This window comes from Jaculus jaculus, chromosome 11, assembly GCF_020740685.1.
Source record: "Jaculus jaculus isolate mJacJac1 chromosome 11, mJacJac1.mat.Y.cur, whole genome shotgun sequence".
In the NCBI taxonomy this organism is placed as follows: Eukaryota; Metazoa; Chordata; class Mammalia; order Rodentia; family Dipodidae; genus Jaculus; species Jaculus jaculus.
This window is the reverse complement of record NC_059112.1, coordinates 55,714,483-55,741,955: the sequence shown is the minus strand read 5'-3', so window position 1 is coordinate 55,741,955 and position 27,473 is coordinate 55,714,483. Positions and strand designations below refer to the sequence as shown.

General features: G+C 49.4%; 2 protein-coding genes across 3 annotated transcripts; one reads left to right on the top strand and one right to left on the bottom strand.

Annotated features, from left to right (window-relative positions):
* Positions 1-7,204: 7,204 nt before the first annotated feature.
* On the bottom strand, positions 7,205-23,268 carry Idua (alpha-L-iduronidase). Its single transcript, XM_004656052.2, has 14 exons — positions 23,123-23,268; positions 22,172-22,312; positions 11,755-11,840; positions 11,516-11,623; positions 11,130-11,225; positions 10,831-11,033; positions 10,570-10,749; positions 10,263-10,479; positions 9,747-9,956; positions 9,547-9,668; positions 9,336-9,461; positions 9,181-9,257; positions 8,717-8,817; positions 7,205-8,600 (listed from the first exon to the last, which is right to left on the bottom strand). The coding sequence occupies exons 1-14, from the start codon at positions 23,266-23,268 to the stop codon at positions 8,494-8,496; spliced, it is 1,920 nt and encodes a 639-aa protein (XP_004656109.1). The 3' UTR covers positions 7,205-8,493.
* Slc26a1 (solute carrier family 26 member 1) lies at positions 17,074-22,459 on the top strand. Of its 2 annotated transcripts, XM_045161590.1 has the most exons (5): positions 17,074-17,206; positions 17,575-17,664; positions 17,812-17,903; positions 18,381-18,989; positions 19,718-22,459. In XM_045161590.1, the coding sequence occupies exons 4-5, from the start codon at positions 18,408-18,410 to the stop codon at positions 21,242-21,244; spliced, it is 2,109 nt and encodes a 702-aa protein (XP_045017525.1). In that variant the 5' UTR covers positions 17,074-17,206; positions 17,575-17,664; positions 17,812-17,903; positions 18,381-18,407; the 3' UTR covers positions 21,245-22,459. The 2 variants fall into 2 exon arrangements, with proteins under 2 accessions (XP_045017525.1, XP_004656108.1); XM_004656051.2 differs by lacking the exon at positions 17,812-17,903.
* Positions 23,269-27,473: the final 4,205 nt, after the last annotated feature.

The window sequence follows — 27,473 nt, the reverse complement described above, 5'->3', positions numbered from 1 at the left end:
CTGTACCACACAATGGGGCTCTGCTTGTTGACAGAAGAGGGCAGTGCCAAAACAAGTATCAAATGGGTCCATGGAGAGATGGTTAGCAGTTAAGGCATTTGCCTGCAAAGCCAGAGGACCCAGGTTTAATTCCCCAGGACCCACATAAGCCAGATGCACAAGGTGGCACATGTGTCTGGAGTTTGTTTGCAATGACTGGAGGCCCCAGTGTGCCCTTTCTCTCTGTATATATCTGCTTCTTTCTCTTTCTCAAATAAATAAAATAAAATATTTTTAAAAGACGTCCATTAATGTGTTGTTATTATTATTTATTTGAGGGAAAGAGGCAGATAGAGTGGGCACACCTGGGCCTCTAGCCACTGCAAATGAACTCCAAATGCATGCACCATCTTGTGTAGCTGGCTTTATGTGGGTACTGGGAAATTGAACTTGGGTCCTTTGGCTTTACCAGCAAACACCTTAACCACTAAGCTATCTCTCCAGCCCTCTATTAATTTTTTCTTTTGGAATCAAGGTCTCAATATGTTGGCCAAGTGGGCCTTGAATTCCTGGGCTGAGACAATCCTCCTGCCTCTGTCTCTCAAGTAGTGTGACTACAGGTGCAGCCACCCACACCTGGCCACTAAAATTCCATTTGTCCTTCATGACAGAAAGCAGGCCAGAGGGCTCCGGGGACAAGGTGGTAGGGGTTAAAAGGAATGGGAATGAAATGGGCAAGAGAGAAGAGAAACATTTACAGTCTAGCACAAGGCTAGGTCTAGGTACAAACATGCTGCAGTTACCTCATTGTACACTTTAATGGCATTTGACATGTGTCCCAGAGTACCTTGATAAAGTGGTTACCTATAAAATAAGAGACAGCCAGGCGTGGTGACACACACCTTTAATACCAGCATTTGGGAGGCAGAGATAGGAAGATCGCTGAGTTGGAGGCCAGCCTGGGACTACAGAGTAAATTCCAGGGCAGCCTGAGCTAGAGGGAGACCTAACCTCAAAAAACAATATCAATAACAAAGAGAGAGAGAGACCTGGTTATGGTTGCTCCCATCTGTAATCCCAGAACTTGGAGGGGGATCAGGAGTTTACCTTTAGCAGTCTTGGCTACATGGTGAGATCAAGACTAGCCTGGGTCACATGAGACCATCTAAATAAATAAACAAAAAGGACAAGCCAAGCTAGCTTCTAGAACAAACAGAGAAGCTGAAGAGGTAGCAGGTCACTAACCTGTACATGATGGAGGGGGATTATTTTGCTTTTGTTTTGTTTTGTTTTCAAGGTAGGGTTTCACTGTAGCTCAGGCTGACCTAGAATTTACTACATAGTCTCAGGGTGGCAAAAACTCATGGCGATCCTCCTACCTTTGCTTCCAAGTGCTGGGTTTAAAGGTGTGTGTCACCATGCCTGGCTGTCTCTTATTTTATAGGTAACCACTTTATCAAGGTACTCTGGGACACATGTCAAATGCCATTAAAGTGTGCAATGAGATAACTGCAGCATGTTTGTATCTACACCTAGCCTTGTGTAGACTGCAAATGTTTCTCTTCTCTCTTTCCCATTTCATCCCCATTCATTTTACCCCCTATCACCTTGTGCCTGGAGCCCCCTCTGGCTCATACCCATGTATTAACGCTTCTCTCAGTTTGGTTAGAGAAGCTTCTCTTTTCAGATGGCGGTGACCTTGGGATGACTCAAAAGGTCTCCCATATGGAAATGTCTGACCTGTCCCTACTACAGCTACCAGCCAGAGTACTGCTTGGGGCTGCTTCTGCTGCTCATGGGGCAGTAACCTGGGCATGGGCAAAAGTGGTTGACAGTACTGACACCATGGCCCAGGGGTGCATCAGCACTGCCCACTTTCATGTAGCACCTTATCTGGAGGAATTGCTATCCAACAAGCTGGACACTAAGGCCCAAAGAACAAGGGCTCTGTGTGGTCATAAAGGTCCAGCAAATGGAACTTGGCCTCCCAGGTCTGCTGCTGTGAGAGTGAAGACTAAGAAGATACTAGGATGTTAGAGAAACTAGAAACAGAGTACACTGAGGAAGTCCAAGAAACAAGTGTGACACCCCTGGGGGGGGCGGACACGTGGGATGCAAATGGCAAGGCTATGGTGTCCAAGCACACTGGAACTCATATTGCACTACCACATGCCCCGGTGCTGGGCCTGGGTCTATAAGATTTCATGTTTTCCCTGCTGGGTTTTGATCTTGCTTTGGTCTTTATCCTTCCTTATTATTCTCCTGTTCCTCCCTTTTGAAATGGGGAATGTTCATACTGTATGTAACTTTTTGGTTTTGGTTTTTTGAGGTAGGATTTCACTCTAGCTCAGACTGAGCTGGAAATCATGGTGATCCTCCCACCTCTGCCTCCCAAGTGCTGAGATTAAAGGCATGTGCCACCATACCTGGCTTGTATTTTTTTTTTAATATTACAGAGACTTGCAGTTAAGATTTTACCTTGTCTCTGTGGTGATTCAAATGTAAAATGCCACCCCCTGCCCATGAACTCATGTTTCAATGCTTAATGTCTGCTTGGTGTGCTGTTCAGGGTTGTGGTGCTTTTAGGAGGGAGAAGAAGTGTATCACTGGGGACAGGCCTTGGGTTTTATAGTCAAGCCCTGTTTGCTACACTCAGCTAGCATGTCCTTTCTACTTCCTCCTATTTATGTGAAGATGTGGTGCCTGACTGTCTATTCCTGCCATACTTTCCCTGCCATGATAAAACTATAAGCCAGAAATAAACCCCTTCCTTCCATAAGCTGCTTCTGGTCAGGTGTTTTGTCCCAGCATCGAGAAAGTAATTGATAGTCTCAGAGAAAGCTTTGATTTAGTCCTTTTTTTTTTTTTTTTTAGCAATTTTTTTGTCCTAAGTTTTATCTTTAAGTTTATCCAGGGCTCTTGGATAATAAACTGAACATCATGGTATTTTAAAATGAAAGAACACAACTCAGATTCACTTGGGAATAGAAGAATCTCTTTAAAATGTTTATTCTTTCTTTAAATGCTTACATTTCTACAAACATTTCATTTCCCTTTTCTTTTCGGTTTTTGAGGTAGGTTCTCACTATGTCCCAGGCTTACCTGGAATTCACTACGTAGTCTCAGGCTGGCCTCAAACTCATAATGATCTTCCTACCTCAGCCTCCTGAGTGCTGGGATTAAAAGTGTATGCCACCATGCCTTTCAATTTTTTTTTTTGACTGCATTTACTATAGTTGGATTAATAACTCTGGCAAATGCAAATATACCCCTGTCATAGGCTAACAAATTTCTTTTCTTAAAAATTCTAGTTGTATCAAAGGTATCGTTTCATTGTTTATGTAAAATGTTTTTTTGTTGTTGTTGTATGGGGGGTTTTTTGCTTGTAGTAAAATTCACCTTTCTTTTGGGATTATATGTCTCTAAATTGTAACACATGTATAGATTTGTGTACCAATCAATGCAATTTTGTTACAGAACAGTTTCATAATTTCCCCAAGTTACCTCATGCTGCCCCTTTCTACTCAATCCTTGTTAACTCTGAACATTCACAATCCTTCACCACTATAATTTGATCTTGCCTGGCAGGACATGTAAGTGGACAGTATGTTCCATTTTAGGGGGGTTTTCTGTTTGTTTGTTTTTTTACCCAGCACAATGCCTGTCATCTATATGTATGTCAGTTGTTCATTACCTTTTCAATCTTTATTTTAGTTTGAGGTGGTATTCCTGTATAGTCCAGACTAAGCTCAAACTAAAGATCCTTTGCCTCAGCCTATCATGTGCTGAGATTTTATAGAAGTGTGTTACCATGCTTGGCTCCTTTTTAACTTTATACTGTCACTATGTAGTCTAGCTGTTACCAGTAGAACAGTCAATTTGAGGGATTGCTAGAATTCGTTATAACTTTTTATTTGTGTTAATACAATTTATCACTTGTTTATTGACAAAAAAATTAACCATTCCAATTTTTATTTGATATTTCTAGAAAAATGCCAAATGCAAAACTATGACTATGGTTATTTTAGTAATATTTAAGATTGTGTTCTGGCATACAACTCTAGAATATGTCTAAATATAATTTTTTTGTTGTTACTATAAAGATCAAAATACATTTCAGAGCAAATCACCTCACCTGAACACAGGAATTACTTGTAGTAGAGAAGCTCTACTGGGTCCATTTTATTTTCAAGTAGGTCTGTTTCTCCTCTGTGTACCTCAGCTTTTTGCAGAATTTCTGCTGTACTTTAATTCTGTTGACATTCTTCTGTATTTTAAAATTACTTTGTACTATATAATAATTGTGTGAACATCATTATAAATGTTAAATACCATTTTGTGATACTTTTGTGGGAAAGGTATCAGCTAGAATTTTAACTCTACAAGAGACTAAATAATTCTAAATCTCATAATTGACTTTATAACCCAGGCCACTAGTTAATTCACCTGTCCCTGAAGTTTTAATACATATGTGTGTGTGTGTGTGTGTGTGTGTGTGTATATAAACTTTGATATTGATGGCTTTTAAGATATTTCCAGGTCTAAAATTCTATAATTTTATATACTTTCTGACAATAGAAATGGAGGACAATTTTGTGCTTTAAAAAAAAAAATACTATTGCCGGGCGTGGTGGCGCACGCCTTTAATCCCAGCACTCGGGAGGCAGAGGTAGGAGGATTGCTGTGAGTTCGAGGCCACCCTGAGACTACAGAGTGAATTTCAGGTCAGCCTGGAATACAGTGAGACCCTACCTCAGGGAAAAAAAAAATACTATTACTTGGGTACTATGTGGAAGACAAAATTTTTCAAAAGCAAATATTGTTTCTTCCACTGCTTAGTTATGTTCCAGTGCTTAGTTATCTCATTTGACTTAAGAATGGACATTTATTGTGAAAATACTTCTCTTTGAGAAACAGTTTACATGTGATTGAAGTACTTTTGTTATTTTTGCTTAGGTTGTAATTTTGGAGGGGAGCGTTAGGGGTGGGAGGACAGGGTAAGGTTTTTTTTCCTACTATGTTTGATATTTGGAACATTTTGATTGAAACTGTTTAAATTTTATGTGTGCCTTGTAAGATTGTTGTAAACATTTTTGTGAGCATTTTGAAATATTTGCTTGGGAGGAAAATGTTTTGTAAAAGTAATGGTTGTTATTTATGTTATTTATTCCTGTTAAGTAGCACAGAATGACTTCTAAACGTTCCTAGGAGTTAGGTATGGTGGCAGATAGCCCTTGGGAGGTAGAAGCTACATAAGACCCTGTCTCAAAACAACAAAAAACAAACATTCCTAGAAGATATTCTGTTTGCATGATATGTCTGAATTTTCAGGAAAATGAAATCTTTTAGAATAACAGATATTGCAAAATAAAGGATAGAAGTCATTAAAAAAATAAAATCACACACACATATATATACATACACTTTTTTAGGAGTTGGAGAGATGGCTCTGTGCTTATGGCATTTGCCTGCAATGCCTAATTACCTGGGTATGATTCCCCAGTACCCACGTAAAGCCAGATGTGCAAAGTGGTGTGTACATCTGGAATTTGTTTGCAGCTACCACAGTCCCTGCATGCCCATTCTCTCTTCTATCTCTCTCTGCTTGCAAATAAGTAAATAATAAATTAATAAATAAAAATATTTTTATTATCTGGGCATGGTGGCATGCTTTTAATTCCAACCCTCAAGAGGCAGAGGTAGGAGGATTGCTGTGAGTTCGAGGCCACCCTGAGAACACAGAGTGAATTCCAGGTCAGCCTGGGCTACAGTGAGACCCTACCTCAGAAAACAACAACAAAATATATTTTTTTAATTTATTCATGAGGAGAGCATGTGAATGTGTGTGTGTGTATGGGTACACCAGGGCCTCTTGCCACTGCAAATGAATTCCAGACAATGTGCCACTTGGTGCATGTGGCTTTACTTGGGTACTAGGGAATTAAACCCAGGCCAGCAGACTTTGCAAACAAACATCTTTAACTACTGAACCAACTCCTCAGCTACTGATGTAGACTTCTGAACAGTGTTTAAGTCTGTAAGGCTTTGGAGAGTCTTGGAGATGAACTAAATATACTTGGTATTATGAGATGCCCATGAACCTCTGTGGACTAGGAGTTGAATGCTATGGTTTGAATGTGAAATATGTCCCCACAGGTTCATGTGTCAAATGCTTGGTTCTAGCTGGTGGCATTATTTGGCAGGAGGAGGGCTTAGATGGAGAAAGTAGATCATTGTAGTCATGCTTCTGAAGGTTACATTTGGTGTCTGGCCCTCTCTTTGCTCTGCTTCCTGTCTGCTAAGAGGTGAAAGCTTCCTTCACATGCTCCCACCACCATGATGTTCTGCTCAGGTATACAGGGTCAAACGTCCATGACCTGAACCCTAAGAAACTGTGAGCCAAAATAAATCTTTCCTCCCTTAAGTTGTTTCTTCCAGGCACTCTGTCACAGAGACAAGGAAAGTAATTAAGGGATAGAGAGATGGCTCAGCCATTAAGGTGCTTGCCTGCAAAAGCCAAACAACCTGATTCAATTCCCTAGTACCCATGTAAATCCAGATGCACAAAGTGATGCATGCATCTGGCATTTGTTTGCAGTGGCTAGAGGCTCTGGTGTGCCCATCTATATATTCTCTCTCCCTGCAAATAATATTTTAAATATTTTTTCTTTTTCTTTAATATAAATGAACTCCAGACACATGTGCCACCTTGGGCACCTGGTTTACATGGGTCCTAGGAAATCAAACCTGCGTCCTTTGGCTTTGCAGGGAAGTACCTTAACTGCTAAGCCATCTCTCCAGCCCTTAAAAAAATTTATATATATATATATATATATATATATATATATATATATATATATATATATATATAACAAAAGAAGCTGTGAGTTCAAGGCCACCCTTAGACTATATAGTGAATTCCAGGTCAGCCTTGGCTAGAGCAAGACCTTACCTTGAAAAACCAAAAAGAAAAAAATAGAAAGAAGGAAGGAAGGTACCATCATAATAGGAGGAAAAGATCATGACATCAAAATAAAAGACTGACTGAGAGGGGGAAGGGATATGATGGAAAGTGGAGTTTCCAAGGGGAAAATGAGAGGATGGAGGGAATTACCATGGGATATTGTTTACAATCATGGAAGTTGTCAATTAAAAAAAAAAAAAAGAAGGAAGGAAGGAAAAGTAGCTAATATGTAACCCAAGCTTGACTTTCCAGCAGGCAGTATTCAAAAGGCTGATGGTTTATTAGCCAGACCCAGACAGACAAAAGCAAGTAGCTTGGGGACAAGAGGGCCTGGAGAAGATGAAAGTATGTCGGTTCCCAAAATAGGCAGCAAGCATCCCACATCTTCAAAATGGCTGTGTTCATCCACTGGAGAATCTCACAAACCAGGGGCATAAGGTACCAGCCTTTCTGCTACCACAGTGCCCAATTGTGGGTCCAGGTGAGTGGCATGGCAGCAGGGACAATGTGAACTCCCCTGGTTCTTGGTACAACTAGAAACCCGAACTTCAATGACAAGATGAAGCCACCCCATCAGTGAAGCCAGAGGGTATGGATACATCAGCACTCTGGAGCCACCTGGCCTGGTGGGAACCACCTCTACTGTCCACGGACACTCAACACATGTGAGCTTTCTATTTGGAACAAGTACCCGTGTCCTCCTACATAGCCAAAGGACAACAGCCTCCAGGGAAGTGCCTTAGGTCTCTGTGCCTCAATTCTCAGCTGGTCCAAGGATAGCCCAGGGGCCACTGGAGAGAGAGATGATGATGAACTGGGGATCCTGCTCCCAGGATCTAACTCACAGGATCCATGGGCAGTCCTTGTCCATGGTCAGAAGATCTCTGTTCTTTGTCATTTCTGCATATTGTTATCTGGATCCTTCAGGACTCTATTACCTGCTCTGTCTGCCCTAGGGTACAGTTTTGACCACCTGGGAGCTTCCCTGCCTGCAGCTTACACCCCTGTAAACAGTTACTTAAGTATTATCAGAATGTCTGTCTTGTTTCCTCTTAGGCCCAGATATGAAGCCAGGATGTCAATGGGTGGGTAGACATAGAACAAAATGGACATTTTTGTTTGTTTGTTTGCTTCTTTGTTTTGTTTTTGTTTTTGTTTTTTTGGTTTGTTTGTTCTGCTGTTGGTGCTGCTGCTGACCACTCTGGGCTGGGCAAGGACTCCCCATACCATTCTCCATGTGGCAGAGTACAGGGGCTCTTCCCTTGAGTGGCAAGGGAGTGTTGGAAACCTTCCCTGGCTGAGCTCCTGGTCCTGAGCAGACAAGATGTTCCAAGTCTACCAAGCAGAGCCCTACAGTCCTCCAGCCACTTCTCTCTGCTTCTCTCTTGGTGTTGGCCATCACATGTACCCACTGCTCATCCATAGAGGTTCGCCCCAAATCTGAGGCAGAAAAAGTCACTTTAAAGGGACTAGGGTAATGACAAAAGAAGCTGACCGCCACAAAGTGGTCCAATCAGCACCTGCTCACAGACCACCAGGAGCCATGGCCCTCATGAAGCAGAGACCTCTAAGTACATCACAGGGTCTGAGAAGGGACCTGGTCGGCCCCAGTAGTCCAGAGCTCGCACCCGGTAGAAACCAGAGGTCACAGCTGTGTCTGTAGACAAAAAATAAATGTGTTCTGGAGTCCCATAAACCCCCAGACCATCCCACCCTGTATGCCTAGGCCCACCAGTACATTTGCCAAACCAGAGCAATGGGTGTTAGGCGCACCTGGGCTGAACACAAAGAGATTAAAAGTAGACGGCTTCCTGCTGATTGGGGTGTACACCTCACCATCTAGGGAGAACTGGATCTCATATGTCCACAGGCACCTGGGAAGTCAAGGTCAGGACCGAAGGTGAGGCCAGGTGGACCTTGAAGACCTGGATGGTAGGGTAGATCCACAGCCCCTTTTCCTTCACAGCTCTCAGTGTCTTTGAGTACTCTTAAAAATGGCAGGCCAGTGAGGGGACTGCACTGGAGACTCACTGTAGCTTTAAAATCCCTGGTAGGTGTCCCCACCTCACACTGGAGTTGATCTATGCTGGTGTGTGCAGTGTGTATGTGTAGGAATGGGGAGGGGAACACAGGTGTATGGTCAGTGGAGAAGGGAAGCTAGATGCATGGTGAGGGACATAGGACACTGTAGTCAAAAATGCTGGTATGATGGTGGGGAGCCATCCACACTCACTCACTTGGAGCCCACATGCTCATCTGACCAGACCAGAACTAGTTGCCCTCGGGTCAAGGGTAGCACACGGAGATGGCTGACCTGCGGAAAGGGAGTAGCCATGGAAAGGATAAGAGGTAAGCCAAGCAGCCTCAGGTGAGGTAAGACACTGCCACTTGCCTGGCCTGGCGGCTTCAATGGGCGAGCACACACATGTATCAGCAGGAGTGACGGTAGGGGAAGATTCCTGTGGAGAGTCAGGTGGCCCCCCACAGGGAAGGGCTGTGGTGCCTCAGCCACTGGATCCTGAAATAAAGAAGGGGTATATGGTTGGCAAACCTCCTCAGGACCTAAGAACCCTCCACACCCAGCTTCCTCCTGGCCTACAAACCTCTGCCTTACGCATGCGCTGGAACTGCTCTGCAGAGGGGAATACAGGCCGGCCCAAGAGCTGCCATTCCCTGTAGGGGCTGCAGAGTCGATTGTCCAGGTAGCGTACCACATAGACAAGCCCTGTGGAGCCAGACACTGAGGTTTGCCTCACTGGGCCTGCCCCTACTGGGCCCTCAACCTCTCTCGGACCCTACTCACCCAGGCCACGGGGCACCCCATAGAGGTGCAGGGTCACAGGGATACTGTGGTTGGGGTGTGCACGGATGTCATCACTAGTGTAGACCAACACTGTGGCACGCCAGGCCTCAGAGCCTTCAGGGTTGTGGGTGCTGGCCAGGACACCCACTGTGTGGCTGCTGTCCAACACGGCCCCAGCCCTTGACACCTCTGCCCAGAGCTGTTCTTCATCTACAGAACCAAGAAGGGGGACTGGGCTGTTGCCTCCTGGGACAGCTGCCCCTCTGCTGGACCAGCACCTGGGTCCCTAACATTTTACAGAGGATGCCATAGTCTGGGTGGTCCTGTCACACTGCTCAGCTGACAGAGACTGAGAAACCTAGGCCTGGCATGCCCATGCTCCCCCGTACCTTAGGGACTCTGCATGAATCTCATCACCCAGGTACTCAGCCAGTCCTCGCCCACCCAAGGGCATGTCTGGATGCTGTGATTTCTCATTCTGACCCAGAAACAGGCAGAATAAGGGTCACTACTCACCCAACAGGGCCAGCAACCCCATGGCAGTGAGAACCGGTTTTCGCAACAGCTGCACGTGGGGTGGGTGGGTATTGTTGACCTGGAAGCGGGCAGTCAGTGTTCGCTGTGAGAAGGGGTATGGGTGGTAGCTCAGAAAGGCATTGTCATTGCTCAGGAGTGTGTAGTTGATGGAGGAGCTGGTGTTGGCGACCAGCAGGTTCTGGTGCTGTGTGATGACCTGTAGGCGTGGAGGGAGGGGCTGAAACCTGGGCCACTAGCTGCTACACTTCACCTCCCGAGGCTGGACAGCAAGAGCTGTTTGTCTCACCTTCACCACCAGGGCTGCATAGGTTACATCAGCTCTCCAAGGCTGTGGCAGGGACCAGCCCACCAGTGGATCCGCCTCGTCGTTGTAAATGGGGATATTCTTGAACTTGGGGAAGAGCTGCTGGATCTGTTCTACCACCTCAACCTCCTGCTCCAAGATAGACATGGAGCTGCCTGCACCCTGTGACCAAAGTGCACTTAGTCTCAGCTCAAAGGCAGCCAGGGAATAGGGATGCGGGTACAGGGACACAGCAGCACACACCTTCTTGTGCAGGGAGATGTAGTCTAGCCGTACGCCCACCTCACCCGTGAAGAAGTTGATTCCATTGGCACAGTGTTCCAGGAGGCTCCAGCACAGTGGTGACCTCGGAAGGGGGTAGAAGGAGTCCCCAGGACCACCCAACCTTAGGGCAGAGCTGGCAGCATGCAGCCCCTCAGAGCAGGCATCATAGTAGTTCAGAAAACCTGGAATGGAAGGATCCTGAAGGCTGGAAAGAGAGGAGGATGGGAAGGGATACCACACTCACCCTGCTCAGCAAGACCCGGCAAGGCACTGATCACCTTGGATAGTCATGGACACGTTGTCAAAGTCGTGGTGGTCTGGTTCATTCCATGTCTCAAAGTTCCACTTGGAAACATGTGTCAGCCCATACCTACCTACAGAATGTCTCTGCTGTTGCATGGTAGGGGCTCCACCCTCAGGTCAGGGGTGATTCCCAGAGATGGGCCACAGGGCTAGAGGTTTCCATGTAATTGAGGTGTCTGGCTCCAGGCAATCTCCCTCCCACATCAAGCAAGCTCCCTTCCCCAGTCAGGCAGCCCTAGCTAGTGTGTGTGTGGGGGGGGGGGTCCACAACAGAAAGGACCACCTAGTGGTCTATGTGACAGTATAGGAGCCTTCCCAGCACAGTCCACCACAGCCCCCAGGCTTGCTCCTTCCTGCACACCAATGTATCTCCTGGCCAGGAGAGAGATCAGGTTCTTCCACTCAAACACCTGTTGCTTGTCCTCAAAGTCCATGAAGTGCCCAGAGGGGCTGCCCATCAGCTCAAATCCTGGAACACAGGAAGGTAGCTGCTCCACTGCCCAAAACTCGTGTCCCACCCAGCCTGGGCTCCACCTTACCAGCACTTCAGCCAGTGCAGAACAACTGCCACCTGCCAGGACCCAGAGGGCCAATACTTACCTGGGAGAAGCTGGTTCTCCTTGAGGAGGTCCAGGAATGCATCCAGGTGGGTGAAGTTGTAGCTCAGGCCCTGCCCAGATGAGCCCCTGCCAAGAAAGGTCAGTGATGGAGAGCAGCAGTGCACCTCCAAACCCTGTGGCCACATTCAAACTGCAGGGAGGAGAGCAGGCACCCAGGGGATCTGGGCTTTGACATGGCTTTCCCTTTAAAAAAGACTAGAAAAAAAAGTTTTTAAAATGAACCAAAAAAAAGGCTGGAGAGATGGCTTAGCAGTTAAGCACTTGCCTGTGAAGCCTAAGGACCCTGGTTCAAGGCTTGATTCCCCAGGACCCACGTTAGTCAGATGCACAAGGGGGCGCACACGTCTGGAGTTCATTTGCAGTGGCTGGAAGCCCTGGCATGCCCATTCTCTCTCTCTCTCTCTCTCTCTCTCTCTCTCTGTCACTCTCAAATAAATAAATAAATAAAAATGAACAACAACAAGAAAAAAAAAGACTAGCACTGTGGGAGCCTTTCACAGTGGAGGACGAACAAGGGCATGTGCATAGGAACATCACTAAGCCTTAAAGAGACTGGGGTCCTGGGAGTATGGAAGCATTGTGTTACAGTCAGCTCCTAGTTGCTGGGACAAATGTCAAACCAGAAGCAGCTTATGAGCAGGAAGAATTTCAGGTTTACAAATTCCAGGGGAACACCATCAATAGTGGAAGAAGCTGACTCATTTCCATAGGTCATAGCAGAGAGACATCACCAAACAGCCAGAGCTCCAACTGCTCTCCACACACCTTAGGGCTGGACTTCAAGATCTGCCCCCAGTGACACATTTCTTCCCCAGTAGGGCTCCACCCACTGGTAACTCAAGATTCAAGCCTGAGTCTATAGGACCACACATTTAGACCACTACAACTGTCACAGTATGAATGAGTCTATGTTCATGGAACCTTCAAGAGATTGAAGAGTTGGAGTGAGACTCAGATTAGCCATGACACTCAGGTAGGAGGGGGTAGGTAGGTCCTGCAGGAAAGGTACAACAGGACAGAGGTGAGCTGGGGTGAAAAGGAAGTAAGGCATTCTGAAGACACCTACCTGGGTGCAAGGGGTTGTGAGACAAGCCAGAGCCCACTGGGCACTCTACCCTGATTTGGCACTCCTAAATAACAAGGCTTCAAACCTGACCCAACAGTACCTTTCCCTCCCTCCTATACTGAGAAGCAACCTGAGTGGGCAGGAAAAGGAGATGAGAGCCTCCACCCTATAGACTGAGTTATTTTCCTTTCCATGGGGCTCATAATCTGAGAGGGACAAGTGTTATCAGATAACTGTTCTATCTTTTACTAAGACATCAGATGATGTAGGGGCTGGAGAGATGGTTCAGTGGGTAAGCATTTACTTACTGCACAAGCATGAAGTCCTGAGTTTGTTCCTCAGAACCCACATAAAAAGCCAGATGCAGGAGGGAATTAACATGGGATTTTTTTTTATAATCATGGAAATACTAATAAAAATTAAAAAAAAAAAAGGCAGATGCAACCACCTATGCCTACAGCCCCGTGCTGAGGGGGACAAAGGTGGGAGAACCACTGGAGCTTGTTGGTCAACACGTCTAACCGAAAAATGTTGAGCTCCAGGGCTAGGGAGACGTCTCAGGTAAGTAAAATGGAAGGCCAGTAGAGAACACCTAATGTTCTCCTCTGGGTGCACACACATGTACACGGGGTGTGCACATCTGCTGGGTCTGTGGCTAGCAGTTCTGGGGAGGGGTGGAGAGCAGCACCCAAAGCACAGCCTGGTGCGTTCCTGCAGCAGCCAGTGAGTATGCAGGCACAGGTGATTGAGGACTTTGTCAAGGAATGTCACTCCAGAGGGCATGCAGGGGAGCCCATGGGTTGGTTTGAGGTGGGATGGTGGGGCAGGGACAAACCCTTAATTATGGGTGGTGGAATTTGGTCCTAAAAAGCTGTGTCCACAGTCTGGCCACCAATGGCTGACCTGCATCTAGGAGCCACAGTTCTGAACACAACCCCTCCTTCTGGTCCTCACATCTGCCCACAGGTCCAGTTCCTGATTTTTCCAGGCTGATCTCTGTGGTTCTGAAATGTATGGTCTGCTCACTGGCTGTGACACACAGCAGGGAACGTCCAATCTACCCTATTCTTCTCTCCCTTCCCACACAAAGGTCACAATCAGTGGCGAATGAATAAAACCTAACACTTGGGTAACAATTAAACGCACATTCCTACGTCCCAAAGGTGGCAGGGTAGGTATACTCTGGATCAGTTCCCAGCCCATCATCCTATATAGACCCAGGAGTTCACTGGCCCTTCCAGCCTCAGCATCTGGGCACTCCGGGGGCCTCCCCAGGCCAAGGAACAACCTGGAGCAGTCCTCCTCTGCCTTGGCCGCATTTGGGAGTCCGAAACTGGAAAGGGGGCTGAGTCAGTGAGGTGAAATGGGTGGCCCGGCAGATAAGAGCCATGGCCCAGCTCCTCCCGCGGAGAAGCCTCCACGCGGCCAGACCCGGCACGGCACACCAGCCAGGCGACACAAGGGTCCATTCACTGCGCGCGCGGGCAGCGGGTCAAGCTACCCCAGGCTCCCGCCCGTGAGGAGCGCTACGCCGCCGCCGCCGCCGCGAGGACCGGGCCGCCGCCGCCCGTGAGCTCACGGTGAGTGACGCGGGGCCGGGGCCGACGTGGGGGGCGGCGGGGCGCGCACGGAGAGGCGAGCGGCGGGACGACACGCGCACGCGTGGGAGAGCGAGCGCGTGCTCGGAGGCGGGGGAGGGGTGGCGCGTGGAGCTGCACAGCCCCCTCGTGCGTGTCCCCGGCGCACCTGCTGAGGCCCAAAAGGGCGCAAGCCCAGGGCCGGGTCGTTCAGAAGAAATTTCAGACCTGGCCTTGGAGTTGGGTCTATGCCACCTCTCCACTCTTGGGACTGGGTACAATGTTTTCTCCCCAAATAAATGCTCTCAAAATTTGCGGTAGACTTTGGAATATCAAGGAAATCACCCCAGGCCACACAAACCGGACAGGCCTGCAGGTCTCAAGTCCCTGCCCTGCGTGTGTCCAGCAACGAGGCAGGTGCAGCTCAGCGGGCACAGGGTATGGGAGAAAATGTCAGGAGAGGGAGGGCCTGACCACACTGTAGCTGAGCCCTCAATACACAAGATGGGTTAAGGAAGGAGTGGGATAAGAGTCTATCAATTCTCATGGGGTAGGTGCAACTTCACCTACATGTCCAGCTGCTTTGGACTTGCAGACCAGAGTGGAGTGGGACATAAGGACAAGTCCCTCCCACCCGGGACCACAGAAAGGGGAGGGTTACTGTCTTGCACCAGTGCCTCTGTGTCTGCAGATGCATCCTTGTCCCCCTCAAGGAAGACACCAAGGTTCAGCCCTACAGGTCCCTATGCTAGTAACTGAGCAGGTTATCATTTTATGACATCCACAATAGCTGCCCACTCCCCACTGGAGGAGCCCTTTATCTGCCCACAGAACTGTTCTGACTCACTACCACACCCACTGGGTGACAGCTTCTGTAAGCCACAGCTCCCAACTGTTGGGCAAACAATGGGTCAAGGCTTGGGATAAGGATAGGGATAGGGGGAGGCTGAGGAGGTCCAAGCCCTATTAGGGTGCTGTAGAGGAACAGGAGACCCTGGAGCCTTAAGTGGGCTCTTCCAGGGTCAGCAGTCTGATTTAAAGGCAGGACAGCATCCAGGTGCAGGGCCTGGGAGCACAGGTGGAGAGGTTACCTAACCCATAGAGAATCCAGCCCTGACTAGGCTCATAGCCAGGCTTCTCATTCTGGCCACCTCACCCACACTCCATCCCTTTTGGTCCCTAAGTGGGGCTCCTGACCATAACCATGACTGCTGGGTTAGCAGACTACCCAAAGGAGTTTCCAACCTGTGGTCTGGAAGGGACTCTAAGCATAATGTTTTATCATCCCCTGTCCTGGAAGAATAGAGCCCCAAGGTCTCAGCTGGCTCTGCAAGATTCTTGTTGATGTTAATTCCAACCACCCTCAAAAAAAAAAAAAAAAGAGGGCCGGAGAGATGGCTTAGCTGTTAAGGCATTTGCCTGCAAGGCCAAAGGATTCTGGTTTGACTCTCCAGAAACCACATAACCCAGCTAGCTGTACAAGGGGTAGCATGCATCTGGAGTTTGTTTGCAGTGGCTAGAGGCCCTGACATGCCCATTCTCTCCCTCTCCCTCCCTCCTTCCCCCCTCAAATAAATAAATAAAATATAAAAATAAAATTAAAAAGAATTCCTCTGCTATGATGGTTCATGCCTTTAATCCCAGCACTTGGGAGGCAAAGGAGGAAGGCCATGAGTTCAAGGCCACTTTGAGACTATATAGTGAATTCTAGGTCGGCCTGGGCTAAAGTGAGACCCTACCTCAAAAAAAAAAAAAAATTATGGGAACAAGAGAAGCAGAGCAAGTCCAAAGGAGACTGCCCATAGTGCTAGGAACTCCAGAGGCAGCATGCCAGCCAACTCAGCCTTCCAAAATCACTGCAGAGGGCTCTCTCTGGGATGGGAGAGCACCTAGGCTTCAGTAGCCCATAGAAGGGAGCCTGGCCCATTCCACAGGACCATTTACTCATAAGCATAATGTATGTCACAGACTCCTAACTCACTTCAAGATGGGAACCTGAGGTTCTGATGGACCTCATGTAACTCAATGGCATGCCCTAAGTATCTGAGGGCATGGTTAAATTTATTCTCCAGGCCAGCCTTAAAGGCAGGTTTCATGTCCTGCAGAGGTGCCTGTTTTCAGTTTCAGTGAATCAGCTGAGGTCTGAAGCCAAAACTGAGACCAGCCAGGGGCCCTTGGTTCCAATGAAAGGAACAGTGCAGTCTTGTACCTGCTTCAAACACAGGGACACAGAACAGAGATGGCTCTAGCTTGGCCCAGCCAGGCCAGGCTCCATGAAGTAAAGGAGGATACCCAACATCTAGACAGTTGGGTGTTAGCTGTACTTGACCTCCAGAACCCCATAGCTGAAGGGTTGCTCAGTGCCTCTGGAGCCTACACTCAGGCATTCTACCCCTGGCACTCCCACCTCCATCCACATCCCTCCTGCAAGATAGAAGCCTGCACTTAGAGGCCCCACTCCTTGGCAGCAGGGAGCTAATCAGAGGCCCTTACAACCACAATTATATGTGAGCCTCTGATTACAGTACAACTCACAGGATTAGCTCACTGGATTAGCTGCTCAGGTAACACTCACTCGTTAGGGGGAAACCCATGACTCAGCTATCTTTGGGGTAAATAATTTAACAGCAGGTCCGGCAGAATGTTCCCCACAGGTCAGCCTCAGACCTGTCTGTTAACCCTGCTGTCTGCCTACTAACAGAAGCCAGAGCCCTTAAGGGTCCAGCCTACCAGCAGCACGCAGCCCTTGGATTTCTGAAAGCCTTCAGAGCTGGCAAAGCGCCCACCAGGTAAGACTTGTCCCTGCTCCGGTACAACAGGCACCAGTAGACATGGCTCACTGGACAGAGGTAGGAGCCTAGTCTATCACTTCCTTGGGGGATACTCAGGCACAAGGCAAGTGGAATTTATAGTCCTAGTTCCACACACCTAGGACCCTTGGGGTGACCTCCTATGTGATAGGGTCTTTGAAGAAAGGGGACACTGCTCTCAGAATGTTCCTCAAAGGCTGGGTCACCACCCTACCCTACTTGGGAAAGTGCTACCCCAGTGCCCAGGCTAAGCACAGTGGACTCCAACCAGCATGACAGTGTATCTCTGGCTTCATAAAGACTGTTTGCTTAACATTACAAACAAGTACTTTGGAATCTGTAAACAGGACAGACCCAAGACTGCTGTGTGGTCAGCGAAGCCTGAGAACTCTTCAGTACTGAGGCAGTGAGGAGGAGCTGACACATCCAAGCCACAGGTGGGCATCTGCAGAGCAATGTGTCTGTTCAGTGTACTTGTGCCTCTGGGAAGGGGCTCAGCACTCAAGGAAGGGGCCTGCTGATCCAAAAGTACCCTGGAACCTAGTGGGGTACCCTCTAGTCTTATTGTCATTCCTGTACCACAGGGAGAGGCAGCACAGACCTGAGACCCTAGCATCCACAATACCTGACAAGGGCAAGAGACCCTCTGCCAGTCCCCAGATCCACAGGAGAATAGGTAATGTTTAAGGGTGAACTCTTGTGTGCACAGGATAGATGACAGGGTCCCCTACCATCTCAGGCAGCCAGGAAAGTGGATAGAGAATGCCTGGAGTGCAAGCTCAGTTGCATACCGTAGACCTTTCTGTGGGACTCTGGTCTTAGGTATATGTGGGGTTGGTGAAGGCCTAGGCTGGCTCCTCCCTTTGGGAAGTGACCTTCAGAATGCTTTAGACACATTTCAAGCAGGCAGCGGCTGAATTCAATGGATTGCAGTGCACAGCTGGGGCTGAGGCTGAGTAGAATGTCACGTTGGGGTATGTGGCTCAGCACTGTCAACCTCTTAGCAGAGAACTAGGATTCTGGAGCTCAAAATGTCCACATAGAACAGTGGAAAGGGCAATCTATGATGTCTACCCTGGGTGGACAGAGTCCACTGCTGCCTGGACCTTCTTGTGTGAAGCTGGCTCTTGAGCATGCCTGCTCTTCTTTGCAGGTTGGCCCAAGGGCCTGGTGTGGCAGAATGGATGTTTCTTCTGAGCAGGGCAGGGCACTGGTGCTTGTTCGAAGGCAGCCTCCGGTGCCCAAGGGCCTGCTGGAGACACTGAAGGCCAGGCTGAAGCAGAGCTGCACCTGTAGCATCCCATGTGCCCAGGCACTGGTACAGGATCTGCTCCCTGCCACACGCTGGCTGCGCCAGTACCGCCTGCAGGAGTACCTGGCAGGTGACATCATGTCTGGGCTGGTCATTGGCATAATCCTGGTGCCACAATCCATTGCCTACTCCCTGCTGGCTGGGCTGCAACCCATCTATAGCCTCTATACCTCCTTCTTTGCTAACCTCATCTACTTCCTCATGGGCACTTCACGCCATGTCAATGTGGGCATCTTCAGCCTGCTGTGCCTCATGGTGGGGCAGGTGGTAGACCGGGAGCTCCAACTGGCCGGCTTTGATGCTTCCCAGGACGCCCTAGGACCCAGGGACAACAGCAGCATTCTCAACAACTCAGCCACCACATTGGTGTTTGGGCTGCAGGACTGCGGGCGGGAATGCCACGCCATCCGCATCGCCACTGCCCTCACACTGGTGGCCGGGCTTTATCAGGTAAGGAGTTAGTTGCACCGCAGGCAGGACTGGCTAACTTGGCTGCTCCAAGCACCTTCATGTGCTTGTCACCTACCACCAGGGCAAGCCTGGGAGGAGGTAGAGTAGGAATCCTTCAGGTTGAGAGAGCCGATCCAGGCGAGGGCAGAAGTGAGTCCAGGCCTAGGCATCCGAGGAGCTGAGAGCACAGGAGGGGCGAGACATGGTGGGAGGGGATGGCCTGGCCATCTGCAGCCAGGTAAGGCCACTGGGTGGAGTATGGCTATGGCTCAGATGAGCTGGACTGAGAAGTCCTCCTGTGCCTCCCATCCCAGACAGGACCTTAAGGTGGGGCTGCCTTTTCCTGGCCTCCTCGCACCTTTCCTACAGACTGCCTGCTCCATCCCTCTAGTCTGTTTTAGGGCTTCCGGGGAGGGAGCTGGGTGGAGGGATCCATGCCACATACAGGACACAGGGGGAGGGGCTGCTCTCTGATGCCCAGGGCCCTGAAATAACACTGATTTGTGCATGTGCCAGGGGTGGGGGGTGTGAGGAGAGAATTCCCACAGCCAGCAACACTTGTGTGTGTCTCAACGCCCACTCATGTGCAATCTGTGGTTTTGGGGTCAAGAAAGGGCAGACTATCAGGCTTTGTGCTATGACCATCTACCTTAGGCTATACTGGGTGCCAGCAGCATAGGGGTTATGGCTCCTGCCTGGTAGCCCATGAGACTGTTTTCCATCCACAGGTCCTCATGGGTATCCTCCGGCTGGGCTTCATATCTACCTACCTTTCACAACCCCTGCTTGATGGCTTTGCCATGGGGGCCTCTGTGACCATCCTGACCTCACAGTTTAGGCACTTACTGGGTGTGAGGATCCCCCGACACCAGGGCCCAGGCATGGTGGTCCGCACATGGCTGAGCCTGCTGCAGAGTTTGGGTCAGGCCAACATATGTGACGTGGTCACCAGTATTGTGTGCTTGGTAGTGCTGCTGGCAGCTAAGGAACTCTCAGATCGCTACCGACATCGCCTGAAGGTGCCAGTGCCCACAGAGCTGCTGATCATTGTAGTGGCCACGCTTGTGTCTCACTTTGGGCAACTCCACACACGGTTTGGCTCAAGTGTGGCTGGCAATATCCCTACTGGTTTTGTGGCCCCGCAGGTACCAGACCCTAGGCTAATGTGGCGTGTGGCACTAGATGCAGTATCCCTGGCCCTCGTGGGCTCAGCCTTCTCTATCTCACTGGCAGAAATGTTTGCCCGCAGCCACGGCTACTCCGTCCGTGCCAACCAGGAGCTGCTGGCTGTGGGCTGTTGCAATGTGCTGCCTGCCTTCTTCCACTGCTTTGCCACAAGTGCCGCTCTATCCAAAACCCTTGTGAAGATAGCCACTGGATGCCACACCCAGCTATCCAGTGTGGTCAGCGCTGCTGTGGTGTTGCTGGTGCTGCTGGTACTGGCTCCACTGTTCCATGACCTGCAAAGGAGCGTGCTGGCCTGCATCATTGTAGTCAGCCTGCGGGGGGCCCTGCGGAAGGTGAAAGACATCCCAAGGCTGTGGCAGCTGAGCCCAGCTGATGCTCTGGTCTGGGTGGCCACTGCAGCCACTTGTGTGCTGGTCAGCACAGAGGCCGGGCTGCTGGCTGGGGTGTTCTTCTCGCTGCTCAGCTTGGCAGGCCGCACACAGCGTCCTCGGGCAGCCCTGCTTGCTCGCATTGGAGATTCAGCCTTCTATGAGGATGCTGCTGAGTTTGAGGGCCTGCTGCCCCAGCCCGGGGTGCGGGTGTTCCGCTTTGCTGGGCCACTGTACTATGCCAACAAGGACTTCTTCCTGCGATCACTGTACAGCCTCACAGGGCTAGATGCAGGGCGTTCAGCTGCCAGGAGAAAGGAGCAGGGCCCAAAAGCAGGTGGTGGTGAGAGAGATCTTGTTAATGGCAAGAGCATGGATTCAGTGAGTAGCAGGGCCAGGCTGGCATTGCCCCTGGCATTTGGTTTCCACACAGTGGTCATTGACTGTGCACCACTACTGTTTCTGGATGCAGCTGGCATAGCCACACTACAGGACCTGCGCAGAGACTACCGAGCCCTAGGAATCACTTTGTTTCTGGCCTGCTGCAGCCCCTCAGTGAGGGACACATTGAGGAAAGGTGGCTTCCTTGAGGAGGACCAGGAGGTTGAGGATGAGCAACTGTTCCCCAGTGTGCACAATGCTGTGGAGGCTGCCCGTGCTTGTCATGAGGAGCTGATGGCTCTTGACTCTGCCCTTTAACAGAGCTAGGGCCGCTTACCACCTCAGCTCCCTCATGGAATCAAGACCCATGCCCACAGTCACGACTGAGCCCCTTCCCAGTAGCCATGTGAAGCCAAGACTCCTTAAAAGATGCATTCTTCCGCCACCTGTACCCTGGAAAATCCAGGGAACCCCTACTAGGAAAGTAGCACCCTAAACACACGCATAGGCCCCAAACACCCAGTGATTAAAACCTCCCACCGCTTGGACAAGTGCTGCCCCCTAGTGCCCACTCCGGTGATTGCACCCAAACGGTGCCTCAGTCTGTGTGGTGCCCAGTTGGACACTGTGCTGCCATCTTATTAGAATATAGTCCTGTATATTACATGGCGTCCAAGGTGCTGAAGAGACACTTTTCTGAGCCTATCAAGCCCCTGCCTCACCAGGAAGCTGGATATGTGGTCAAGGGGTGAAAGATTGTATTACTGAAGGCCATACACACCCAAGTGCTCCTCAGAACTGGTGCTCATCTCCAGTGGGACCTCACAGGCCAGTCACATGCTCTAGAGCAGCCTAAGGATCAAAAATGATCTCACCAACTCAGCCCCAGCCTGGCTTCCTACACAGCCCAACAAATGACCATAGCATGGCACACGCGAGACACACACAAAGCCAGGCACGGTGGGCCCCACCCCCACCATGAACCTCCAATTAGGGGGAAGCTAGTTGTGCTCCATCCAGGGACTGCCCTTGGCACACTAGACCCCTGGGCCTGCCCCGGCACAGACAGGATGTTCCTATCCTCTCCCCATCAGCAAGTATAAGGGCAGTGTGTCCCCACAGTCCTCAACTCTCACCCAGCACTGTCCTCCACAGCTGGCCCTCACCAGGCCAGGTGTACGTCCTCAGCACCTAGGACGAGTTTAGGCCAGCAGCCCCCAGGGCACCCACCTCAGCATCACCCACCTGGCTGTGATGAGATCCAGCAGCCAGTGTATTCGGACCTGTTCAATGCCTCTGTGAGGGACAGCACCTATGTAGGCAAGATTCAGCTGTTGGTCCCAACTAAGGTTGTACTGGTCAGCCTGGTCGTGCGGCAGTGGAGGGCTGGAAACGACAGAAGAGCAGGCCTGGAGGAATGGCTTAGTGGTTAAGGCATTTGCCTGCAAAACCAAAGGACCTAAGTTCAATTCCACCAGACCCACGCTAGCCAGATGTACAAGGAGACGTGGGTTCATTTGCAGTGGCCCGGAGACACTGGTGTGACCATTTCTCTCTCTCTCTCTCTCTCTCTCTCTCCCCACCCCCCTCTTTTTCTGTCAAATAAATAAATAAAAATAAAATATTTTTTAAAAAAGAGCAATGTCTGTCCTAGGCAGGGCACCTGAGGCGGAGTAGGTCCTACACATCTGGCACCTGACTACCCAGACCCTGTTAGATGGGACATAGTGTGCCTGCCTCATGAGCGATAAAAATGATCCACTAAGAATGCCCTACAGTCTTGTCCTTGGGGGCGGGGCTCCCACAGGACAGAACCTTTTTCCAACAGGACAGAAGCCCTGCCAGAGGGAAGAGGAATTCGGCCCTCGTACAGGGGATTAGAGTCACGCAGGAGCAGGTCCAACACCCCTGACCTGTCTGCTTTGGGAAACTCCTGGTCCCTGAAGCGCCTATCACAAGCCCACAGCACTGAACTGTTGGGGACCACTGGGGAGGCTGCTGAAGTGCCTACTCAAGTGGAAAACCCGCATAGCACCGCAGGAACGACCCCGCAGGCATGCCATGAGGGTGGGCTCTGAGGGAGGGAGCTTTTTGCACGCAGGTGAGCTGGACCAGGAGCCTGCGGTTGAGAAGAAGGGACCCAGAGACAGGGCTAAGATGCTCCTAGACTTGACAAGGGCGCTCAGCGGGCCTCACCAGAAGCCTGTGCTCCTCCAGAAGGGCCGCAGGGGTCGCAGCGCGCGGGCCGCGTCCACGCGCACCAGGTGCGGGGTCTCGGCCCGCACGGCCAGGAGTACGGCCAGGAGCGCGAACGGCGCGCTGCGGGGTCGCAGAGGGCTCATGCCGGGCGCGCGGACGAGCTCGCTCCGGACGGACTCCGCCGCGGTTCCGCCTCCGGGTGCCGCCCCCACGTGACCGCCCGGCCCGCTGCGGCAGGGCGCGGCGCGGCGGGGCGGGGCGGGGCGCGGCGGGGCGGGGCGGGGCGGCCGAGGGCCGGGCTCTGGAGGCCGCCTCTTCCTGGCCAGTCTGGCCTGCCTGCTGCACCCCTGTCCCCGCCGAGCGCGCGGGCGAACCTGGGTAAGCGCCTGGGAGGAGCCCTGGCCCTGGAAGACTTGGCAGTGACCGGAAAGGTCGCTCTGAAGGCGGCAAGTGGCCTAACAGATCCGGCGATCTCGGAATCCCCAGGTGTCTAGCTGGTCAGTGGCGGGCTGCTCCTGAAGGTGGCGCTGCGGCACTGCGCCAAGGATTGGATTGAGGGAGCAGTCAAGGCACCCCAAGGCTTGGGCAGATCGGGGGACTTCTATAAAACAGGTGTGGTCAGGGACGCGCGGCTCAAAGGAACCAAATAGCCATTGCACATGAACTGAAGCCAGGCTCGGATATCTGGAGGAAGGTGAGAATTGAATCAACTGGGACCCCAGCAGGCCCCTATCTTGCCAAACGAGGCCCTTAGCCCTGGCTTCCTGTGAGTACTCTTGATGATTATAAGCCACTAAGGCCATTAAGTTTCACCAAAAAAAAAAAAAAATCACCTCTTCTGTGCAGGCCTCTCCAAACATCAGGAGCACTTCTTTGGAGCCAACCACTGTTGCCAGTTCTTTGAGCTGGTTACTTCAAGTCTTATGTCCTCAGGACAGCTGGTAAAAAGACAATTTTAGATGTAGAAATGAAAGATCCCATGGCAAAGGACCGTGCCAGGGTCAGCAAGGAAGAGTCCCATGTAGCATTTCTTCAGTGTCGGTAGACAGCAGATTGCACAGCTGGATGCAGTCTGGTGAAGTAGCAGACTGATCTGAAGGTTACCCTGAGGCCGCAGAGCATCGGTAAAATAAATATGGAGAGGCACAGAGGAAAAAACGGAAGTGTTGGGTGGAAGTCCCAGATGAGAATGCAGAGCAGGAGAGGCATAATGCTGAGCAGTCCCTCTTGGAAAGCTCACACCTTTAATATTGGGTCAGAAAAAGATGACTCACACAAGCCATGATTGGGACAATTCTCAACCTGAATATGTACTGTGCATATTGCTCAATAAAATTCTACTAATAAAGAATTCCAAAATTATTAAGTGCCTGGACTGCATCATGGTGAGGGTAGATAGAGATGCTCTTATCCTTTGAGGTCTGTGCTGAAGTATATGGAGTCAGAAGGCGCTTGCCTGTGAAGCCTAAGAACTCATGTTCGAATCTCCATGTTCCACATAAGCCAGATGCAAAGTGATGCAGGCACACAATGTAGTACATGTGCACAAGGGGGCACACGAGTCTGGAGTTCGTTGGTAGTGGCTGAAGTCCCTGGTATGCCCATTCTCTCCCTCTCTCAATAAGTAAATAAATAAATAAGCTAAAAGCTGGCCTAGAGAGATGGCTTCGCAGTTAAGGGGTTTGCCTGCAAAACCTCAGGAGTCTCAGCTCTACTCTCCAGTACCCATGTAAGTCAGATGCACAAGGTGGCGCATGCATCAGGAGTTTGTTTGCAGTGGCTGGAGGCCCTGGCATGCTCACTCACTCACTCTCTTTCTCTCTCTTTCTGAAATAAATACATAAATAAATTTTTTAAAAGCCAAAGCTATAGCAGGCTTTTATTATCCCACTAGGCCTATATTGAGAAGGAGGCAGAGACAGTACAATTTCCCAGAAGTACGCAAATGGAACAGTGAGCAAGAGACCCTGTGTCAAATGAGATGGAAGATGAGAACTGTCCTGAAAATTGTACTGTGGCCTCCACATATCCACCTATTCCCTTCTCCCTCCCTCAATCTCACACACACCAAATAAATAAAACAAAATTTAAAAAGGAAATACAGGCTGGGCATGGTGGTGCACGTCTTTAATCCAAACACTTGGGAGGAGGCAGAGGCAGGTGGATCCCTGTGGGTTCAAGATCATCTGAGAGTACATAGTGAATTCCAGGTCAGCCTGGACTAGAGTGAAACTCTACCTTGAAAAAAGAAAACAAAAGAAATACAGGGCTGGAGAGATTGCTCAGTGGTTAAGGCACTTGCCTGAAAAGCCTAACGACTCCAGTTCAGTTCCCCAGTATCCATGTAAAGCCAGATGAACAAAGAGGCACATTCATCTGGAGTTCATTTGTAGCAGCTAGAGGCCCTGTCACGCCAATTCTGTCTGAATCGTTTTCTATCTCTCTGGTTGCAAATAAAATAAAGGAAATACGGGCTGGAGAGATGGCGTAGCGGTTAAGCGCTTGCCTGTGAAGCCTAAGGACCCCGGTTCAAGGCTCGGTTCCCCAGGTCCCACGTTAGCCAGATGCACAAGGGGGCGCACGCGTCTGGAGTTCGTTTGCAGAGGCCGGAAGCCCTGGCGCGCCCATTCTCTCTCTCTCCCTCTACCTGTCTTTCTCTCTGTGTCTGTCGCTCTCAAATAAATAAATAAAAATTTAAAAAAAAAAAATAAAGGAAATACAACAAAATGCTAATGATAAGTGAAGCTAGGAGAAAAGTATGTACTGTTAGAACTTTTCTGTGAGTTTGAATTCTTCAACATGAAAATGTAGAAGAAACACAAAAACCTTAGCCAAAGTTATATAATTGCAGAATTTAAATTGGTCTATTTTATTGTATGTAAACCATAATAAAGCTGGCAAAAAAAAAAAAAAACTTAATGGATTGGTTTGACCATATATTAGACTTAGCTAAAGAAAGAAGTAAAGAACTAGAAGATAGATTGGAGGAGAACTCATATTGAAACAGAAACATTACAGAAACTATAGAATTTACATGGAGAAAAGACCTAATAGTTCATTTGAATTATCAGCTGAAAACAAAGGATATTGGAGCAGAAATAGCACTTGGAAGCCAGGGCATGGTGGTGCACACCTTTAATCCCAGCACTCAGAAGGCAGAGGTAGGAGGATCACCATGAGTTCAAGGACACCCTGAGACTACAGAGTGAATTCGAGGTCAGCCTGGGCTGAACAATAACCTATCTTGGGGGAAAAAAGGGAAGAAAGAAATAGTACTTGTGGGAGTCATAATAACTTTCTTATCAAAACTATTATTTATAAGCAGAGAGATTGAGAGAGAGAGAATGGGTATGCCTGGGTCTCTAGCCACTGCAAACAAACACCACTTTGTGCATCTGGGTTTATGTAGGTACTGAGGAATTGAACCCAAGTTGTTAACCTTTGCAGGCAAGCACTTTAACCACTGGGCCATTGTTGCAGTCAGGTGGTTCTCATTGCTGGTTGAAATCACCCAACTAAGAACAGCTTGTGGGACAAAGAGGTTTATTTTGGCTTACAGGCTCAAGGGGAAACTCCATGATGGCAGGAGAAAATGATGGCATGAGCAGAGGGTGGACATCACCCCTGGCCAACATAAGGTGGACCAAAGCAACAGTAGAGTGTTCCAGACACTGGCAAGGGGAAACTGGTAACACCCATATATATATAACATTTAACATTATAACACCCATAAGCCTGCCCCCAAAAACTCCCTCCTGGAGGTGTTAATTCCCAAATCTCCATTAGTTGGGAACCTAACATGCAGATCACCTAAGTTTATAGGGGGCCCCTAAATCAAACCACCACAGCCATCTCTCCAATCCTATAGTACTAGGTTTCTGAATGTGATTTTTAAAATATTTAAATAAACTACAGGATCAAGAAGTACTATGTTGCCGGGCATGGTGGCTTACACCTTTAATCCCAGCACTCTGGAGGCAGAGATAGGAGGATTGCCGTGAGTTTGAGAACACCCTGAGACTCCATAGTGAATTCCGGGTCAGCCTGGACTAGAGTGAGACCCTACCTCAAAAAAAAAAAAAAACAACTTTGTGCATCTGGCTTTACATGGGTACTGGGAACTCAAACCTGGACCACCAGGCTTTGCAGGCAAGCGTCTTAACCTCAGCCATCTCTCTAGCTCCAAACAGGTTTTTGTTTTTTGGGTTTGATTTTGTTTTTGAGGTAGGGTCTCAGAAGGCAGGAGGCATGGAATAGGGCTCTCCTCAGATCTGTGGATTTCATTCATCAAAATTCATAAGACAACAACAACAAAAAAAAAGTATGTACTATGTTGAGAGGGAATATC

Coding starts and splice junctions, on each gene's coding strand:
- Idua (XM_004656052.2), bottom strand. CDS start 23,268: ATGAGCCCTCTGCGACCCCGCAGCGCGCCGTTCGCGCTCCTGGCCGTA. Junction 22,313..23,122: donor TGGAGGAGCACAGGCTTCTG/GTGAGGCCCGCT, acceptor TGTCGTTTCCAG/CCCTCCACTGCCGCACGACC. Junction 11,226..11,515: donor CCTGGCCAGGAGATACATTG/GTGTGCAGGAAG, acceptor GACATTCTGTAG/GTAGGTATGGGCTGACACAT.
- Slc26a1 (XM_004656051.2), top strand. CDS start 18,408: ATGGATGTTTCTTCTGAGCAGGGCAGGGCACTGGTGCTTGTTCGAAGG. Junction 18,990..19,717: donor TGGTGGCCGGGCTTTATCAG/GTAAGGAGTTAG, acceptor TTCCATCCACAG/GTCCTCATGGGTATCCTCCG.